Source organism: Hakea prostrata, chromosome 6, assembly GCF_041222555.1.
Source record: "Hakea prostrata isolate BN-2017 chromosome 6, UWA_Hpros_2, whole genome shotgun sequence".
NCBI classification, from domain to species: Eukaryota; Viridiplantae; Streptophyta; class Magnoliopsida; order Proteales; family Proteaceae; genus Hakea; species Hakea prostrata.
In genome coordinates, this window is record NC_142605.1 from 15,882,896 (window position 1) to 15,905,355 (window position 22,460).

Below are 22,460 nucleotides of genomic sequence, written 5' to 3' on the forward strand. Positions count from 1 at the left end.
TTTGAAAACAATCCGCAGTGCATTTCACCTTGGACATTGTAAAGAGTTGGGTGCTAGCGGTGATATGCATCTCATTCAAAATGTGGGGAACAATTTAAAGCGGGGATGAGAGGGAAAGAGAAATATGAGATTGATGTGCAAAAGTTCTTCCTAAATTCACCTAGTTATCATTTTTTCAGCGGGCTATGAATGGCAATCAAAGCACATCAAGAAATCAAAATTCTAACAAGGCTGTTTTATGCATCTTCGAGTTTCCAGAGATTTATTTCTCATCATGGGGTGCTATTTCAATATTCTCATTGATTGTGTTGCATGGTAAATATGGGAATGTGGAAGTTACATAGAAGATCTTTCAATTTTTATGGCACAAGTGTATTAAGCCTTGGAGTTCAGCGCTAAAGATATGTGACCATGGTCAATATGTTGATGCTCACTCTTTCATCCTCAACATGGAAACCAAAGGAATCAAGATGGATTCAACTACAACATATGGGTTGAATTTTAAAGTCTTTGTGGTTACGGCGCATCATTCCTCTCTGGATTGCACACCTTATCAGGCATTATATGGTTGCCTGCCACCCACACTCGTTCGATACATACCCAACACCTCATCCAACACCGTGGTAGACTCTGAACTGCAAGATAGGGATCGATTATTCCGTTCACTCAAGGAAAACCTTCGCCGCGCTGAGGACCGAATCAAGCTCCAAGCGGATCGAAAATGACGAGACAAGGAATATCAACCAGGCGACTTGGTCTATGTATGACTACAACCTTACCATCAAACAACGGTTGCTCATCGGCTTTGTCACAAGCTGTCCCAACGTTATTACGGACCATATGTCATCATTCGCAGCATCGGCAAAGTCGCCTACAAACTGCAGTTGCCGGAGGGATCACGCATACACCCCGTCTTTCATGTCTCGCTATTGAAACCTTGTGTTGGGGAAGCTCCAGGCGTGGCACCTCTTCTAGCAGATCCAACTTCATCACTCCGCCCACTTGAGTTTCTTGACAAACGCCGGCTACGTCGAGGAAATCACAATATCTCCCAAGTGCTAGTACAATGGGAAGGGTTATCTCCTGAAGAAGCAACCCGGGAGGACATCCAGGAGCTCCGCCGTCACTTTCCTGACTTACACCTTGAGGACAAGGTATCTTTTCTAGCGAGGTGCAATGTCACAACTACTTTAGAAGAGGCAAGCCCAGTAAGGCTCAAAGAAGCAAGCCCAATAAGGCTCATGAGAAACAAACAACGACCCACCTATCTCATCGACTATTTCTAATGAAGAAGTATCCAGAAGGGACTCTAGAGTTTGTAATCCAGGGGAGGACTCTTAACTTTGTAATACAGCCTCTCCGAAGACCATAATATATAATGGGACCCAAGTAATGGGAAAAGGAGAACAAGTTAATCTCTTCTCTAAGTCTCTTCCCCCCCCCTCCTTCTCTCTCTCCCATCTCTCTCTCTCTCTCTCTCTCTCTCTCTCTCTCTCTCTCTCTCTCTCTCTCTCTCTCTCTCTCTCTCTCTCTCTCTCTCTCTCTCTCTCTCTCTCTCTCTCTCTCTCTCTCTCTGTCTCTCATCCGATCCGAGTTCCCTCAATTCAACATTGGAGTCTGACACATTGCTTGTACATTCTCCTGACGCCAATGGTTGGATCATGTAAATCTCCGTTTTGTGGAGGGAATTTCTATGAACTCACACATGTCCAACATTACTTGAAATTTTGCAACTGAACCTAAATTAAAACTTGGACCCCTCTTCTCTGAAGATCTCAAAGTGGCATTAGTGTCACCGGCCCATCATAATCCAAGGTATAGCCAATCGGGGTGAGTTTCCCTAATCCAACCGAAGTTCTCTACGATCTTTTCTGAAGCATTTCCTATGCACAATTGTTAGACCACACTTGGTGTTCCTCCATCTAACTCTATAGAAAGTTGTTCAGAGGAGGCCACCACCATTTGGACTATCCAAATAGTAAGAAATGCAAGAGTTTGCAGCTTGTCATGAGACCAGACTTTTTCCCACTTTTAAGCTAGATCGATATTTATGGGTATGTATCATTGTGTATCCCATCGTATCACTATGTATCGATGTGTATCGTATTATATCAGTCGATACATTGAAAGACGATTCGGAAAAACAAAAGTTTAGATATGTATCGGCCTATATTGTACCGCAGGCTTGTGATACCGATTCTTATTGGTCGATACAATACGATATTGACTGATACTTTAAACCTTTGATAATGGTCTAATCAACATTTTATTGAACAGAAGGACAAGAAGTACAAAAGGCTATGAAGGAACAGAGCTCCCAAAGCCTTTGAGTAGTGAAGGGCTATGCTATTTGAGTCAAGATCATCTCTCAGAGGGGAGTGCTCCCTAGACGTCTTTTTACCACATATTTTGTGTGAGACTCATGTGGGACCTACTAATGATCCCATCCGTTAATTTTTTATCATTATACTCAGATATGGACTCAACCCAAAATATGTGATAAGAAAATAAAAAGAGGTTGGAATTGGAATGTAGTTCTGGATAAAAGGAGGTGATCGACACTCATATTGCTCTGGGCATTCAAGGACTCGATCCATATTTAAGGGATCAAAAAGGAGAGACAGGATCCGGCGGTCATGGAGTCTGAATCATCTCCCTTGACGTAAAGCACTTTGTGCTCCCCGATGGCTATTGACCACAAATTACAGGGGGCCCACACCATTAGGGTGATGGGTTTTAAAATTTATTTATTTGTTATTTTTTACTTGTGGCCCCATAGAGTTTGTGGTTGTAAAGCCATCGGGGAGATGATCCACACTCATGGGGTACAGTGTAATTTAAAAAGTCATAGGGCAGACAATTTTGAAAATAAAGAGAGAGTGGAATTGGAATATAGTTCGGGGGAGGGGTTTAATTTTGAAAATGTGAAATATCTCCTGAAAAGACTGCTGAAGGACAATTTATGCTCGAGAGTCGAGTCAACATATCTGCAACTACGTTTCTTGATTTCTTCACGTCTCTCTCTCTCTCTCCACATTTTACACTTATGTCTGTTTTTTACAATTACATTTCCTATTAAATTAACTGATTCTCCGTTGTTTAAACCTGATCCATTCCATTTGTTTGCAAATGAAGAAATCGCGTTGAGCAAAGTGAGAGTGAGAGTATCCCATCTTGCTATTCACAGTGAAGAAGAGGTTCTCATCTTCTTCCGACACGGAACTAATTGCGGAGATCGAAATCTTGATAACTTCTTGGACACAGAAGTATTGCCTTATTTTGTCCGACAGACTGAAAAATGAAGCAGAAATCCGAAATGGAAGAAGGTTTCGCTTCTGCAACGACACTTGAAGAGATCTTCAAAGCTTTTAAGGACATGGCATCTGCTTTTGGTCAAGATGACTTCTTTCTGAACTTCTTGAAGGCAAGCCTTGAACGGGACCAAGAAAGTAAGGGCCAGGAAGATCTGTACATGAGACTTCTGAATTTTGGAGAGAGAGTTTTGGAGATCTTGGAAAAGGACAATAAAGCTCCTCTACCAGTCGCCTTGACTTTACATGTAATGGGTAGTGCGAGCTTCAACCTGCAAAGGTTTAATGAGAGCTTAGGATACCTAGACAGAGCTCATACCATACTCACCAAGTTGGAAGAAGAGGGTGTCAATGTTGATTTTGTCAGGCGTGTTCTTTTTGTACTTCTCCACGGATTGTTCAAGACCAACACTGTAATGGGAAGAAGCGAAGAAGCTATTCGCAATACTATCAAGGGTATGGAATTGGTAGGGATGGCTTTAGGGCAAGAAAGCAGGATGGTCGGAAACATGAACAAGACAGTGGCAGAAAAATATCTGAAGATTATGAAATTCAAGGACGCTCTGCCCTTCTGTTTGAAGGCAATAAAGATTCATATGGTTCATGAAGGGAACAATTCATTGGAGATTGCATACGATAGGCGTCTCCTTGGGCATATCTATACTGGGTTGGAAGAACATGATAAAGCAAGAGAGCAAACTGAAATCTCCAGTAAGATTCTAGAGGATCAACCAGATGATCGCCTTACTTATAAACTCGGTGAAGAATATCATGTTGCTGTTGCATATAATAAATTCGGGAAATATGATGAAGCAATCAATACCCTACAAAATATCTTGAAACAGAAGGACATAGCGGGTGAAACTGCAGCTCTTGTGTTGAACTTAATGGCAAGTGCCTTTTGTTATCAGAAAAAATTTGGGCATTCCAAGTTTTGCCTTGATAGAGCATGCAGAAATCTTGACAGGGAAGACAGTTCCTCTATGGTTAGTTTTCATGCTTACATGCATAGTTCAATGATTTATGAAATGATGAATGAGTTTGAAACTGCAATATTACCATTAGAAAGATGTCTGACAATACTTAAGAAGATTCCACGATCACAAATGTCAACATGCCATGTTTATGTAAGAATAGGCTGGTTATTTATGTTGACAAAAAAGGCAATGAAGTCAATAATCCCCTTTACAAGAGCATCAGAGATTTTGCTGCAGTGCTTTGGTCCAAAATACATTGAACTGGGATATGTCTACAACAATTTGGGTGCTGTATATTTGGAGTTGGACATGACTCAGATGGCTGAGAATATGTTTATAAAAGCCAGGAACATAATTGTTGCATCACTTGGTCCTAATCATGCAAATTCACTCATTGCCGGTCGGAACCTTTCAAAAGTTTACAATGCCATGGGAAGGTATGATTGTTTTTCCGTTAGGTCATTGTGAGATTTGTGTTTTTGCCTTAGGTTTTGGGTGAGAGAGTAGAGTCTTCTTCGTCTAGCTAGGTAGGAAAAGTTGTTAAAACTGTATTTTCATTTAGTATCGGTTTTTATTCCTGATTTGTTGATGTATGCTTTAACAGTCTATTATACTGCTATAAGTCTTATCATTGGATCACAACTTCTTGTGGCCTCAACTGCAGCCATGGACCATGGAGAGCCATTGATTGCTGGATTTTCGGACACTGACGGATTAGACGATGAAGTCAGAGAAGCAACAGGAGGATTTCTTGGACTATCACTGATTCAGAGAGCATATATATATATATATATATATATATGCAGAAGATGATGATGATGATGAAATCACAGAGGCACAACGAGCTTTTGGACAGTTATCAGTAGATAGGGTTCCTCCTCCTACTCCTACAAAGGCTGTGCTGCTGCCCAGAATTAGTGAAATTACAGGAATCAGAGACCCTAGAAACCCCATTGATGATTAGAAGTGATTGAATAAACATGGCATGGCCTCCTTTGATTATTATTTGTATGAATTGCTCTCTGTATAGCACACTGCACTAGACTGGCACGACTCTCATGCATGAATAAAATCAAAGTCATTCCCATATATTTTCCCTCTGCTAGATATCCTCTTATATTAAATATTCTGGTATCAGTATGTATGACTAATCTCTGCGAAATTACTCAACTACCCCCGCCTGATAAGAATTCTCTAACTTGGGATCTGATTGGTCCGATCTGTTGTCAGTTCGAGTCTTGGAAAACGATATTACTTAACTACCCCTATAAATTAAAGAATATTACGTACATTAGGTACCCTTAACAGAATCCTACGTACATTCTAGCAGAGTTGAGTTTCAGACTGGAGAAGCAGATGTTCTCATTTGCCTTAAAACCAGGAAACGCTCCTCTCTCTCTCTCTCTCTCTCTCTCTCTCTCTCTCTCTCTCTCTCTCTCTCTCTCTTACTATTCTAATAAATCTGTTATAAATAATCCTAAAATCTTAGGTTTTCTTAGTATTGATGTCTAGCATTAATCTTCTCAGTTCTCCTGTCAAAGTTTGAAGATTGGACATGTCTTTAAGTCCTTATTGATCAGTTTCATCCTATGAAGTGAGGGATCGACGTTGACTTGATAGTTGAGGGAGTCGATGATCATTAGGATGAAGATGACCAAGTACGCGAAGATGCGCCCTATACCCAGCAGATCAGCGAGATTCTGGAGACAATGATATGGAGATGAAGTATTAATGGAGAACCAGTTAGTGAGAATGGCTATTGCTTTCAAGGTTGTTGAAAAGTGACCGGGCATGTCTTCCCTTAAAGAATGACCGGACCTACCCGAGTTCTCCTTCCAAACCAACAAAACATTAGCTCTCAAGAGTTCATCCATCAACACGCTTGTTTGTGAATTTTAAAACTAACCTCAAGCGCACAAGATCGTGTAGCTAACAGGTCGATCTCAAAGAGATATACCACTTAGAATTCAACTTCTTAATAGTAATGCGAGAGTCGAATGATTCAATTTTTGTTAACTAATTAACTAAACTAAACGATCCTAATCTATACGTCTAATGCAATCAAATTGAAACGAAAAATAAATTAAACACAATCAATGCATAAATAAAAAACAGGAATAAAAAATGCGAACAATAAAAATAAAAAGGAAAAAAAATAAAACCAGTTAGTATGTTAAAGCAATCGGTAAAATTTAGTTCATAGCTAAAATGCGGATGCAACACCACCCGTCACCGTGGCGGAGAGGCACGACTGTAGGCTTGCTCCGGTTATGTGGTCCGAGATGATGAATGAATAGGCAGAAAGTAAATAACAAAGCAATAAACAAAGCAATAAAAGGAAAAGGAACCCTTAACCAAAGAGAGGCACGACTGTAGGCATCTCTGATCAAGGATTCCATGGGGAAGGGAGAACAATAAATAATGCTGAAAGTAAATCCTAAATTAAGAATATGGAAGAGCAGATAGAAGCAGGAATGGAGGGAGGAGAGAAGATTAATAAAGAAGGTTACTTACTTGCAAATTGAACAAACGATTCGAATCTCAACCAACCCTAACAACTAGATCTAGATCTAGAATTATCTAAATCTGCAATTGCTAGACCCAGAGAAAAACGAATCTAAAATAATTGAAACTTGAAGCTTGAAGCTTGAAGCTTGAACTTGAATTGCATTACATAAAAAGATTAAACCTAAACATTGAATCTAGAAATTTAAATCTCACTAATGCAGCAAAGAAAACTAGAGAAAACTTAAATAAACTGAAGAGAGAAGAAAGAATGCTTCTACTAAGCTCTACAACATGTTCTCCTTTGATGGAGTATGCTCTCCTTTTATAGAGTTTACATGAGATATGAAGTACGGCTGAATTTGAATAAAACTCAGGGATTTTATCTGACTCAGCCAATTATGGTTTTGACGTACTAATCGCGCCAACTTAGAGAGATTAGATGCATAATTCCACCGTTAAATTTTAGGTTTAAGTAGTCGTGAAGTTCTCCTCCAAAAATCAGCACGATCGGACATCGGATGACCATTTGATGAAGGGTTTGATCGAAACTGGACAGAGGCATTCAAAAACGGGTTTTTTCCTCTTTTTCTTTCTAAATATAATTATTTTTCCTCTTTTTCTTTCTTTAATTAAATCCAAGAAAGGAGATAAGATATTGAGGTATGCAAGGACTCTTTTCCATTTGGACTCTCTCAATAATATCTCTATAGATTTGATTTAAAATCGCAGTCGTAGATCAAATTTGCCTTCTTTATCTCTTCAATATTTCAGAGTTGGCCCATAATCACACATCTCTAGCCCATCAGGCCCATTTTCGCATTTGAGAATTTGAATGGACTTCTTGACATGTAAAATAGCATGATTCAAGTCCAAAACTCCAAATATTTGCTTAAATCTGGAAAAGTCCTAAAATCTATAAAAACAACATAAAACCCAAGATAACTCCACTCTAAGTGTATAAAATGCATGTTTTATGCCCTAAGATTTCACACATAAATGTGCTCATCATCGCTCTCTTTATGAGAGACATCGATCCCCTATGTTCCACTAGTTGTCTTTGATTTCATTGCTGTTTTAGGATGTCCAAGTTTTATTTTAATTGAACCACCTTCTAGTTTCTAGGTAGTTCCATTAACACCCTCCATCACCATGGTTTCCTCTCTGCAAGGTGCCTCCTCTCAGCTGGAATCGACAGGACCAACTCCATTCCATTTGCAAGCAGTTGATTTAGCATATTTTCAACTAATGGTTCTTGTGAAATGGGGAACATCAGCAAAAATGACTCATCCATCCCAGTATGGACCTCCTCTTGGCGAGTTCTAGAGGTGGGCCTCGTGGTTCCCTTAAGAGTAATTTGACTTGAATTTAAATTCAGATTTTGACCTCCTATGTACATCCTTCTCCATCACAAGGTCCTCCCTCAAAGAAATTGGAGTTGAATTCAAATTCAAATATGTTATAAAATAAAGAAGATACATTAAATACAAAGAAGAAAATTAGGACAAGATGATTTCAACTATTCTATTGAGTTATTCATTACATATTTAGAATGCAACTAACATATTTGCCCTAAGCACCCCGGCTGTTCTTTGCGCCCCCCCCCCCTGCGCCTGCCTCCGTGGCTCCTTGCCCTGGCCTGGGGGACCACCTCTCCATGGGGGGGGATCAAATTCCCTAGACCTTCTTCCCTAGGACCTATCATGGTAGCGCATCTCGCTTCGAAGAATATTGGGCTACCATTATAGGTCTTAGGCCCTAAACTGGCAACTCCAATCACTTCAATTGCATGACCCCACTCCTTTGAGTCATCTTCAATAATTGAATGGTTGAAAGAACATAAGATTGAAACATACCCTAAAACTCCATCGAGGAAATCCCCTCCCTTCCAAGTTGGATTCTTACAATCATATTGAACTAGAGTTCTTTAAAGAAACCCTTTGGTTGCATAGATATACATATCGAGATCACATGAGATGGGGAAAATTTCGAGTTTTCCATTGAGTAATTTTGGCAATAAAACTGTATTTATCTTCATGCCATTTGATAGATAATTGAGAGAGAAAAAAAAAATAGAAGAAAAATCTCTCTATGACATAAGCATGGAACATTTTATCGGCGAAATATCGCCGAATTTCGGTGATGTCGGCAAGTGGCAAACCGAAAAGAGGCCCGAAACCGACATCTAAGGAATTTCCTCGGAAAATCGCTCAGTATCGCCGAAAAATCGTCGAATCGGCGAAAACTCGGCCAAAATCGACAGTAGAAGACCAAAGAAGAAGAAGAAGATGCGAAATATCCCTCATCGTTCACTTCTTCTCTCAGCACTAGAATCAAGCACTGGAATCACTGAAACCTAGAAATTTTTGCCGGAACCACCGCCTGGTTCTCCTCTTTTTATTTCTTTTAAAATCTCAGTGAAGTGTGAATTGGAGCAAATGTGAAGAATATAAATTGTTTAACTACTGCACAGAGGAACCAAGTAGAGAAGAACCACGCACAGAGGAAGTGAAGTTTCACCACCGCACAGAGGAACCACTGCCTGAAATGAAATCGGATTATCCCAAACGCATACGAAGTGAAGAACGATCGCCTGAAGTGGAAATATCTCACGCACGTCACACATCACATTGAAAAAAAATTGAAAAATGAAGAATCCTCTGCGTGAGATGGGATTATGGGAATGGGTTGGGAAATATCTCTAACACATCAGTTTTTTAAAAAGAAAAGATATTGCATGAGATGGGAATGGGTTGGGAACTTGGGAATCGGGATTTTGAAGTTTAGAAGGTGAAACTGGGATTGCGTGTCATAGAAGTAACACTGTAACAGGGTATTTTAATTTGTAAATATGGGTTTGGGAATCGAGACTGAAGAATTAAATTAAAAACCGGACTCAGGAAATCGGCGATATTCGGCGAAATTTCATTGGTAGCGAACCAAGCAATACCCAGCGAAATCTTGTACCTTGGACATAAGATGATATAGAATTTTTTTTTTTAAGATCTCGACATATTCCAATCGCTTTATCCATAAAAAAGCGGTCATTTTTTATTTATTTGGAAAACATCTTACCAATCTGATTGTTGCTACGCAATCCTTTTTGGTTCCTTCGATTAGGATTTTTTGAAAGATTTATGAACCCAACTCTTTCTTCTTTCATTTCCATTTCTATTGTGATTTTCGTTTTCTCTGTGAAGATGAAGAGTGTTGCAGACTTTTCAAACCATCTTCTCAGTCAGCCCCGAGGCTCTTTCAACGATTCCTTTTGCAAGTAAGTTCGTCTCTTCCTTCTGAATCTTTTGATGGTTTTTATTTTTGCATTCGTGTTGTATTCTGAATTCATTTTGCATTTCTTCTTTTTCTTTGCTCGCTCTCGTCTTTTCTTCTCGTTTCGCAATCGTAACCTTAGTTTCTTATTTGTGATGAGTGTCAAGAAGATGGCCTCTAGGCCTTCTAGAGTTCCCCGTAGACAACCCTCGTATGAAAGCGAGACTGTTCATTTTGAGAATAGTGGGGCTTCCTCTTCCGGGTATAGTGACACTTAGAGTGATACTTCTGTTAACCTGACCTTGTCTCCTGGTGCTCGTCCAGACCTGCTTCCTGATGAGGAGTTTAGGACTTTAAGTATTCGTGCTCGATTTAGTACAAATAGGAGAAAATGGTTAAAAAGTCTTTCTCCATCCGAGCTTGCATTTGAGAGAAGTCCTCCTAGGACCTCCGAACGCATAGACTTTGATCCTAGTAGTCCAGGTCCAAGCTTTTTTCCTTCCGAGTTGACTGAGAGTGACTTGGACCTAATACGAGCTCGGTATGTGATACCTGATGACTTTGTGATCAGAGTCCCTACTTCTCATGAACGTGCTCACCAACCTCCCTCAGATGAGTTTGCCGTGTATGAGGATGCTTTTATTAGCGGCTTTAGGCTTCCCGTACAACCAGTCTTCACAGACATTCTTAATCATTTTGGGATGTGTTCGGGGATGTTGGCGTAGCATAATTTGTTTTTGGGGCTTCTGTAACCAAAATGAGGTCGATGTGATTCCGACATTCAATTTCTTCCTTCAATTTTTTATGCATAAGAAGCAAGAGCAAAGTCGTTGGTTTTATCTCTCAAAACGAACTGCTTTGCAATCTGGATGGGAAGGTAATTTTGTAGGAATGGGCACCCTTCCTCCAAATACCAAGGGTTGGAGATCCAGATATTTCTTTGTTTGTCCTCCCTCTCCTCCTGGCTTTCCGACCTCTTGGCCCAAAAATCCTAGCGAGGACTCAAATGCCATCCCTCCCCTTTCTCGTTTCGAACAGGAAGCAAGGGATCGTATTCGGATGATCCCCACTGAATATCGGAACTTGTTTGCTATGAATGGATATTGTCCGGAATATCCGAATATCCTTCATCATTGGGGGTTCTTGACTGGTTAGATGTGTGCCTTTTCTTTTGTCTCATTTGTTGTTATTTTTTGCCAAGTTATCTTACTCAAAAATGATGCAGTGTTGCTCGGTGATGAGGACTTTGAAGATGCTGCATCTACTATGTTACAAGTGGAGGAAAAACATCCGACCAGGCCAGACGAAACAACTGTTGGTACTGCCTCTTCTTCAAAGGGGAAAGTCTCTCATGTTAGGAAGGAAAAACCTTCCGACCTACCACCCTGACCATCAAAGAAGGTGGCCAGTTCGGGTGTTGGCTCAAAGAAAGCTTCAAATTATAAACCTCATCCTTCTTTAGGTGAGGATATTTCTTTTAAGGACACCTTGGACTCAAAAGAGAGAGTTCCAAGACCGACCAATGTCCTCCAACTAGAGTGGTCGCTGGACGCTAGTTCGTCGATGTTCAGGGGCGAGCCTCGCTCTATGTCTAGAGTTGCCAATGAATATGTTGGGTGGAGCTATTCTTCCAGCCGACCTGACATACCTTCAAGGGTTTGGTTGTTTGCAAGCCCATAACATCACTGTGAGGTATGTATTTATTTCCTTCTTTTTTATGAAGTTTATTTTTCTTTATTTCCTTTGTAAACCCTTTATTTCTTGGTTTACAGGATGGCTTGTGCTTTGGTCCAATCTCTGGGTCAAAGCATTGATTCTGCCAAATAGGATTTCTTTTCTCTTCAACAGGTTGAGTAGCGCAACAAGGAATTAGAGACTGAGTTATCAGCTCTGAAGTCAAATAATGCATCTTTAGTTGCTCAGGAGGCCGACCTACTTAGTGAGTTGGCTGCTGTGAAGGGGGCCAATGAGGCACTGGTGCAAGAAAAGTCTTCTCTTCAATCTAGTTTGGAAGAGGCTGAAGGCTCCTTGGTCTGCAAGGATGCTGAAATTTCCAGTCTGCAAGCCAAGTTAGAGAGCTCGGACCACCAGGTTGCGAAGTTGGTGAAGGCAGTTGAGGAGAAAGCTCCTGGTGTTTTCGAAGATATTCCCAACGAGCTTCTCTTTAAGGTTATAACGAGATGGGTCAAGATAGCCAGCTGTAGGAAGTTCATGGCTAAGGTAGCTGCGCCAGGATATATATATACTCGGCGTCATGCTTATCAAGGTATTATTGCAGCTTTCAAGGATTTGGACCTGGAGAGATTCCAAGATTTGATTGATCCTGGTATCGATGACGACCTCAAAATTCCTCGTCCTCGCTGGTGTGTTGATCGACCAAGATTTCCCAAGCCTCAAGGGGTTGAAGTGGTCGAATTTCTGGATTCTAACTGGGATCCATTGCCAGAGGCTGGAAGTTCGGACACCTCCACTTCGAAGAGAAAGTCAGACCTGAAAAATCCAGAGAGTAAATCCTAGCTTAGTTTGTTGTAACCCCTGTTTGAGACTTGGAGATTTTTCTTTTTTGAGACCTTATTCTCTTAAGGTCTTTTTGATATGTATGTACGACCTTTTTGGTCTTTATTTATTTACGCAAGATATTTGATGCATGTTTGTCCTCTTTCTTTGCTTTGAGACTTTGAATTTCTTAAGGTTTTTTGTTACCTTGAGTTTTGGTTTTGAATTATTCCTTACCGACCATAGTAGGTCATCCTTATCCGACCATAGTTTTTCGGTTCTTGATGCCTAAGAAATTTTAGGTCTTTTAATGCCTAAGGGACTTAGGTCTTTTGAATTATTCCTTACCGACCATAGTAGGTCGGTTTTTTATGCCTAAAATTTTTTTAGGTCTTTTAGTGCCTAAGGGACTTAGGTCTTTTGAATTATTCCTTACCGACCATAGTAGGTCGGTTTTTTATGTCTAAAAATTTTTAGGTCTTTTAGTGCCTAAGGAACTTAGGTCTTTTAATGCTTAAGAAATTTAGGTCTTTTAGTGCTTAAGGAACTTAGGTCTTTTAGTGCCTATGAAGTTTAGGTCTTTAGTGCCTAAGAAACTTAGGTCTTTTAGTGCCTAAGAAATTTAGGTCTTTTTCTACCCCCCGGGCATTGTAGCTCAGTTTTTACTTCAGATATAATAATACTCTTTAAAGTAAAAAACTTCAAAAATTATTATTCATCGAATAGGACCCCTTGAATTTTAGAGGTTGAAAATAAGTAATGACTGAGACTTGACATCAAACTAAAATTGTAAAATCCGGCCTTATCCTAACCCTGACCCGGCCCGAATTTTATATTGTTGCAGGTCCGAAGACCCAAAGTGGTGGTAGAAGAGACCTGTGGGCCCTCTTAGTGGATGATTCGATGCTTGATACAGAGCCTATGGACATTGACAATGATGCCCCTTACTTGAGCACATTGTCAGTGTTGACTGAAAATCTGGGCATCAATGAAGATTGAATTAGTTGAAGAACTTCTTGGAACCCCGTGATCAATCCGAAGGTATTTTCTGAAACTAGACTTGTTGATTGACTTGTAGGAGAAAACCCCGCTCGATTTGACCCTGTATAGCCTCCCGAATCCACTCCCGAAGTTGCTGTCATGGCTTGGTCGACTGCTTGGTTGACTGACAGTCGACCAAGAGTAATGGAATTCGAATATTCACTAAATCACTTCCCATTTTGCCCCTACCTTTTTGGAACTCGTGAATGAGGACCTAAACTAATCATTGGCACTCCAGAGCTCAAGGTTGGACACTCTCTTGGGCTATTCCTTGGTGTTTGGGAAGATCTTTGACTCCAATCATTAGTGTATACATTAATCATCAACTCAAGGTATGATTTCTTCTATTCTTCTTCTAATATATTCATTTTTCTATCAATTGATGATCTTGAAACCATGGGTGAAGTGCTGCAACCTTGCAAACACTTAACCATGAGTTTCCCCCTTTCAATTCCTTAATCCTTCCCCACTCATGCTATGTTATGATTCAATTGAGATTAATTGCACTCCGTCACTTTGATTCTCTTCAATTTAACCTATTTGATTTCAAATCTGGTATGTAGATGCATGTTAAGCTTAGACTATAATGAAATTAAGATTCTAACTTGATTCTTAACATTCATTTGATTGATTCCCATCATCCCTTACAATTTTTATCAATTCCAATTTAATTCTTGTTAAGTATCATATAGAACCTAAGATTTCGATTTGGGCATTTTTTATTGAACCGTTGGATCATCATGAAAATTAGTGTGTAGTATCCTCTTACTATTATAAACATGCCCTCCAAATTTTGTGACGATCGAAGTACCAGAAGGGCAGTTTCGGATCATGTTTCCATTGCTGCCCTATGGTTAACAAGTCTTGGTCGACTGCTTGGTCGATTGACAGTCGACCAAGCCAGTCAACCAAGAGCTGTTAATGCCCCTGTACTCAGCCGAATTGATCCGTTCGAACCCCGATTCGATTGTTTTCTTCTCTGATGTTACTTGTATATTATCTAGGGTATCAACACTGATTTTGGGACCATACTTGGTGATCATTGAATCTATTTACAACTTGATTAAGGTAAGGACAGTCGTTAACTCAAGTATGTTAATTATACCAACATGTTTACATTATGGGAACTTAATGGTTATGTTCATATGAGTATCCCTTTACCATACATGATTGTTATATGTTTTCTTATCACTAATAAAATGTTATATATCATTTAGAATATCATGTTCAATTTTACTTTATGATTTTATATATGATCAATCATGTTATGATATGTATTGTTTATATGATGAATCATTGATTTAGTATGATATGATGATTGAGCTTGTGATTGACTACGTATGACTTGGGATTGGGAAGTGTCCTTCCGACACTTCTGTCCTCGGACATCGGAGGGAGTAGTATGGGATATTCCCCGAAGGTGTCCATCGACGCTTTCTCGGGTTGTTGGATGACATGCATAGGATTGTCTCGGTGTATGGCTAGGATTATCCTTGTTGTATCAGACTCGAATCGGAAGGGTATTGAGACCGAACGACCCGTGGTAGAGTATGGTTGATGGGCGCTCAAGACCGGTATCCACTCCGTGAGAGGACTTAAACCATACTGCAGATACCCGAAAGGGGCCATTTATTGGTAGGGTTGCAAATGGTTAGACCTGGGCTCACGGGTGCTCAAGACCGGTAACCAACCCGTGAGAGGACGTGAGAGCTTCCCGTTTACCATTTGTGGATGACCAATAGGGTTGATGAGTCCATAGTCCTAGTTGGTCGGTGCCATAGGATATGCTGACTCTAGTGTGAAGGATACGGAACCGAGTTGGTTGGTGCCATAGGAAAAGTATCCGGATCTGACATGATATGACTGAATAGATGACTTGCATTGGGCTAGGTTTCGCCGCGACATGTGCCAATACTTATACCAATGGTGATGTGAGAGAGTGTTGACTAAATCCCCAACCATGGCTTGATGAGGACTTTACCCAATTACCACGGCAGATCCAAGATATCTTATGATTGAGGGGGAGTGACAGACGACCCACAGAAGTATGGTGCTATGGCTTAAAGCATATCTACCTTAGAGACTAGCATACTTAAGATTAGAATCGTATTTCATCATTGTCTCATGTCATATTGCATCATATTGTGATTTGTATCAAATGAACTGTGTATTATGAAATGACTTGCCTTGCTGAGTTCTTTTGAACTCATTCCTTTCGTGCAATTTGTTTGATTATCCTGCAGGTACAGAAGACCTTGATGGCACGTCCTACGACCCGAGCTATGATCCCGCATACTACCCTTCGGGTGATGGCTATGCTGAGAGTCAGGATTGCTATACCGAGGAGGATTATGGTTCGTACCAGAGTTAGCCCCACCCTAGTGAGGGAGCGGCCATGTTGGGTTTACTTCATCCACACTTATGAAGAAGAAATCATTAGGATAGAAGAAACCTATGTGTAGGCCCCATTTCCTTGGATGACTGTAATCATTTGGATATTTTCACTCTAGTTCTTATGGATTTGTTCTTGACACAGATTGTAATTTAACTTAATTAACCACTTTTCCGCTATTGCTGAAGGAGTGACTTTTGATCACTCTTTCTCTTTGAGATTACCTCTATGAGAAGTTGACATTTGATATTTCCGCACTCTGATTTATTATCTTTTCTTATTCATTTGATCTATTTATTGCTTGCTTTATACATTGATTATATTGTTCATGATTATGTTATCGTGTATGTGGGAGGCATGGCCGCTCAATCTGGATCTTTGGCCTGTGGATCACATCCCGGGTATGCCAGATAGGATACCGGCTGGGTGGATGTGACAAAAATTATCACGTCAAAAAATTTCAAAAATTTATGAGGACTTGATACTATTCTATTGATAGTATTTCCTTAAGTTATTCGAGTTCCAGGTTCGAGGTATGAGCTGCTCGGTTACTTAATCTCGAAGCTTGTATGCTCTCGGTGCGACCTATTGTACTACTATGTATGGTCCTTCCCAGTTTGGAGCTAACTTTCCTTGATTTGTTAGGTCAAAAGCAGATGATTTTCGGAGGACTAGATCTCCAGGGAGGTATTGTCGTGGTTTAACCTTCGCATTGTAATATGTTGCAATGCGTCTATGATATTCTTCCAGACGATACTGTGCTTTATCCCTGATTTCTTCAATGAAATCTATGTTTTCCCTCATTCCTTCATTGTTTGCTTCTTCGTTGAATTCTTCTTCTTTGATAGATCTGACCTTAACTTCCACGGGAATCCGAGCTTCGACTCCATAAGCTAGTCGGAATGGGAATTTGCCGGTGGTCATTCTGGCCATTGTTCGGTAAGACCAAAGAACTTTAGGTAGTTCTTCTACCCATCTGCCTTTGGATTGATCCAATCTTTTCTTTAATCCTTCGAGCATTGATCTATTGGTAACTTCTACTTGACCATTACTTTATGGATATGCTACAGAAGACCAACAATGCTCTATACCCTTCTCTTTACAAAATCGTTCGAACTCAGAATTTTCAACTGTTTTCCGTGGTCGGTGACGATGATTTTTGGGATACCATACCAATACATGATATTATGTGTGATAAACTTTTTTATCTGGTCGGTATTGATGGATGCCAGTGCTTTGGCCTCAACCCATTTCGTAAAGTAATCTATCGCCACCACCAGGTATTCTCTATTTCCTATAGCCTTTGGTAGTTTTCCTACCAGGTCTATCCCCCATCTAGCGAAAGGAATTGGAGAGAGGGTTGATGTTAAGGGCATTGCAGGAGCGTGAGGTATGTTGGCATGTGCCTGGCATTTGTCACATTTTTGAACGTATGTTTTCGAATCCTCTTGTAGTGTGGGCCAATAGTACCCTTGCCTTATTACCTTGTCTGCTAGTGCTCTAGCTCCTATATGACTTCCACAGGTTCCTTCATGAATTTATTTTAAGATAATAGCTGCCTCTGGAGCCTCTACGCATCGTAATAATGGTCCGGTCAGAGACTTTTTCTATAATTGTCATTTCTGACTGTGTATCTGGCTGCTCTTTGTTATATAGTTCTAGATTCTTTTGGATCTTCTGGTAGTAAGTCATTTTCCAGATAATTGACTATGGGAGTCATCCAACCCTGCTCAGTCTGTACGTGCATCTGGTCGGTCAGACTTATGCTCGGAAATTGGAGCTCTTCCATATATATGACTGGTTATGCATCCGTATCATCCGTAGCTAATCTGGATAGAGCATCTGCTTGCTCATTTTTTGCTCTGGGGACTTGTTTGATTTGGATGTCTTTGAAGTATGGTCTGTACTGGTCGACCATGGTTAGATACCTAGTCATCCTCTTTTCTTTTGCTTCATATAGCCCGTTTACTTGATTCACAATTAGTTGTGAGTCGCTTCTGACTTCTATGTTCTGGATATCAAGGGCTTTTGCTATGCGAAGACCTGCGATTAATGCTTCGTATTCTGCCTCATTATTCGAGGCTCTGAATTTGAAGCGTAGTGCATACCGTATTTGGAATCCTCCTAGGCTAATCAGGAGTAATCCCGCTACACTTCCTTGTGCGTTACTAGATGCGTCTACTAAAAGTATCCATCTTTTGATACTTTTGGAGGTAGCTTCTTCTTCTTGCTTATGCTCTGGATCTGAAGTTTCAAGGATGAAATCAGCAAGGACATGTGCTTTAATAGTTGGTCGTGGTCGGAACTCAATTTGATGTTCGCTTAACTCAATTGCCCATTATACCAATCTTCCGGCCAAATATGGTTGGTGTAGTATTTTCTTTAGAGGAAAGTTTGTTAATACCGCGATAGGATGTGACTGAAAATATGGTCTTAGTTTTCTGGTTGTTACGACTAGGGCCAAAGCTTGCTTGTCTACCTCTGGATATCTTGTTTCAGCATCAAGGAGTACATGGCTCACGTAGTAGACAAGGCTTTGTTGTTTTTCTTCTTCTTGCACTAGAACTGCACAACAACCAGGGGCGAAGTTGCTGGGTAGATGATCAGTTCCTTTCCTGTGGTCGGTTGTACGAGCAAAGGTGGAGTAGTCAATTTTTCTTTCAAATGCTCGAACGCTTGTTGACACTCTTCGCTCCATTCTAGTATTCCTTTCTTGGAGATATTTTTTAGAGCTTGGAAGAAAGGAAAACATCTCTCTCTTGATCGAGCAATAAACCTGTTTAAGGCTGCAACCCAAGAGACTTTGTATCTCCTTGATGCTTTTTGGTGGTTTCATCTCTTGTATGGCTTTAATCTTCTTTGGATTAGCTTCTATTCCTCTTTAGGATACCATAAATCCCAAAAAATTTCCTGAAGATACTCCAAAAGCGCATTTTTCTGGGTTGAGCTTCATTTTGTATGTTCAGAGTACCTCAAATACTTCTGCTAGGTCTTTGAGGTGGTCGGATTGAGATGTACTCTTTACTAGCATGTCATCGACGTACACTTCCATATTTTTGCCTATCTATTGCTCGAATATTTTGTTGACTGCTCATTGGTAGGTTGCCCCTGCATTTTTTAAACTGAAAGGCATTATTTTGTAGTAGTAACTATTCGTGTCAGTCATGAATGTTGTGTGCTTTTGGTCAGCTGGATTCATTAAAATTTGGTTGTATCCTGAGTAAGCATCCATGAAACTTAGCATCTCATGACCAGTCGTTCCATCAATGAGCAGATCTATTCTTGGCAAAGGATAGCAATCCTTTGGATAGGCTTTGTTAAGGTCGTTATAGTCTGTGCACATTCTCCATTTTTCGGTTGCCTTTTTTACCATTACCACATTGGCCAGCCAATTTGGGTGATCATGGGTTTAATAAATCCGGATTGCTTTAGCTTCTGAACCTTTGTTCGAATGGCCTCATGTTTCTCCAAAGAAAAATTTCTTCTCTTTTGGATTATTGGAATCGCTTGAGGATCAATGTTTAGCCTGTGCTCGGCCACTTTTCTATCTATTCCAGGCATATCTTCTGCCGACCAGGCGAAGATGTCCAAATTTTCTTGTAAAAATCTGGTTAGCTTGGCCTTGAATCCTGCCTGTTGTTCTGCTCCAATCATTCCTTGATCCTCTCGTTTTGTATTTAGAAGAATTCTTTCTAATTCTTCTACTGGTTCTGCCCTTTGCATTGTTTCTCCATCCCGATCATCTCTAATTTCGACCGACATGGTCAAACTTGTTTTTGCTATTTTTCTCATGTAATTGGAGTAGCTTTGTTGGCTCCCTTTTTGATCGGATGAGCACTCCCCTACTCCCCTTTTGGTTGGAATTTCATCTTCATGTGATACTACTACTTCTAGAGCAACAAGGGTTGGTCGTCCCAAGATTACATTATAGGCAGATAAGTCTCGGACGACCATAAAATTTGACTAAATGAGTCTATCTCTAGGGTATTTGCCGATTCGGAGGTCTAATCTGACAGTTCCTTCTGCTCGAGTTGATGACCCTGTGAAACCATATAGGTGTGTGCCACATGGGATGAGCATACTTTTGTCGACCTGCAATGACTAGGGCATCATCATGAGGAGTATTTACTCCTTCCATGTCTTTGGCCAAGAAGGTGATTGGTTCTGATACAATCTTTCCAATTGGCTTCTCGAGTTTGGCGTTCCCTATGTAACATGCTTTTCTTTTAGCTTGTCTGGCTGATTCTTCTGTTGGACCACCGAACACCATAAATATTGGTGGTCGGTTTCGATTTCCTCCTTCCTTTGCTCGGGTCTTATTTTGGTGTCTTTCTCTGCTCGGAGATCTCAATCTTTTCTTATTTCCTTCTGCTTGCTTTTGACCTGGCTGGCTAGGATGGAGGTATTTTGTGAGCTGCCCTTGAGATATGATCCTATCAATTTCTGCTTTTAGTTGTCGGCAGTCATCCATCCAGTGTCCGTGATCTTTGTGAAATTAGCAATATTTGCTTTTATCCTGTTCTTCTGGTCAGGAATGTAGTTTACTGGGCCACTTGAGAATTCCTTGATCTTTAATTTGCATTAGGATTTCTGATCTTCTCATAGCTGGTGCCCCTACTTGGTCAGGTCGACCATCCTTGGTCGGGTCTATGGTCGGTCTCCTGACTAGTTGGTGTTTTTCTTGTGTGTTCTTGCCTCAGTGGTTGGATGCTCCTTCTTTCGAGATTCAATTGTTTCTGATAGCTCTGCTTGTTTGTGGCATCGTTCCCTAAGATCATCGTACGTTTTAAGCATATCCAACAAGAGTCTCTCGAGCAGGCCCTCATGGTTGAGTCCTTGGTATAAGGCGTGGAAAGCTATCTTTTTGTCCAGATTTTCAATTTGCATGGTCAGATTATTGAATCTCGCAAGGAAGTCTCGAATGGATTCCGTTCATCCTTGTTTTATAGAGAACAAAGTATCCTCCCTCTTTTTGGTTCCTACTCCACTTTGGAAGCGTAATAAGAAAGTTCGACCAGGATGGTCAAAACTTTTTATTGTGCCATTGGGTAGAGCTTGGTACCAATTTAATGCTGCTCCGGTTAATGAAGCTGGAAAATTGCGACACATAGCCGCTTCACTATGTCTAAAAGTAGACATGACGGACTTATAATGAGTGATGTGATGTTTAGGACATCTTGATCCGTCAAATACGGTAAAGGTAGGGCATTTGAAGCCTTTTGGCATCTCTACCTCTGAGATGCTTTGGATGAAAGGATCCTCTTTTAAGACGGCATATATCTCATCTTTGCCAGGATTCTTCAATTTTTTGAATGTTTCATCGAGTTCGGCAATGCGCTTATTCATCTCTTCATCCCGCTTATTTGGACCGTTGTGATTCTTTTTGTCCTTTGAAATTTCCATTGAATCTGTGCTGCTTCCTCGGTCTCCATCTTCGTCGATTGGAGGATTCTCTTATGGAATAACTTTTTTCGAAGTTCGAAATTTTTCTATCTCCTTCCCTTTGTCTTTCTGCAGCTCTTTTTGGGATGGTCAAGCTGTCTGGTTGAGCACGAATGGTTGGTCATGCCTGCTCCCCTCCGGAATTTTTTGTTTTTCCTGGGAACCTGCTTCGGGAGCGATTATATGACGCATGGCCATCCTAACCAACTCGCTCAAGGATGAGATTTCTTTTTTGATCTCAGACTGCTCCTTTTGAATTTCGTCAATTTGATGCATTGTCGCGAATTGACTTGCTGGAGGGTCTGGAAGAATTGGAGGATCTTGCTGAATTTGGAGTTCGGGAATTTTTTCAATTCCTTGCGGAGTTTCGCCTTGATCGACCTCATTTTCTCCGTAAGATCCGTCTCTTGTCAATAATCCTGATCTGGTTCTCATAATGGCTTTTTGATTAGAAGTTCCCACAGACTGCACCAATTGTTGCTACGCAATCCTGCACGCCTCCTCAACCGAATGAACCTGCAAGAATGAGCTCGACCAGGGTGGTCGAGTTTCACCTCCGACGATCTAGTTAGAAAAGACTCCAATTAAGGAAGGCAAGAAAGCAATGAACAATAAAGTATTGAGTAGTCATAGCTCAATTCAGTGTACCTTTCTCTTGTAATCCCCTACCTTTATATAGGTTTTCTCAGCATGAGTTCTTCTCGAACTAAAACATTCCTTGAACTGCAATACTAACTTCAGTGATTGAGTCCTCCTCAAATATGAATTATTGAGTTTAAGTTAAACACTTCGTCTTCGGTTACCAATCTCCTGCCTTTACGCTTGTGTAACCGACCTTGACTTGGTCTGTTCGACCTAATATATCCGAATAGGTTCGACCAGGGTTTGTCCGACTTGGTTTGACCTGGGTCTATCTGAACTAGTTCGGGCCATGTTATTTATTCTATATCACTGATGATTAAGAATGATTCGGTTTGAATCAATCTCGTAGAGAAAAAGTCCCAACGGGTAGGCCTTATGCATGAA

General features: G+C 40.5%; 1 protein-coding gene across 1 annotated transcript; it reads left to right on the top strand.

Annotated features, from left to right (window-relative positions):
• Nucleotides 1-3,298: 3,298 nt before the first annotated feature.
• Nucleotides 3,299-10,788, top strand: LOC149012352 (protein KINESIN LIGHT CHAIN-RELATED 2-like). The gene is made up of 4 exons (XM_089157585.1): nt 3,299-4,733; nt 4,893-5,014; nt 10,010-10,067; nt 10,388-10,788. Exons 1-4 carry the CDS (start codon nt 3,299-3,301, stop codon nt 10,786-10,788), a joined length of 2,016 nt encoding a protein of 671 aa, XP_089013711.1.
• Nucleotides 10,789-22,460: the final 11,672 nt, after the last annotated feature.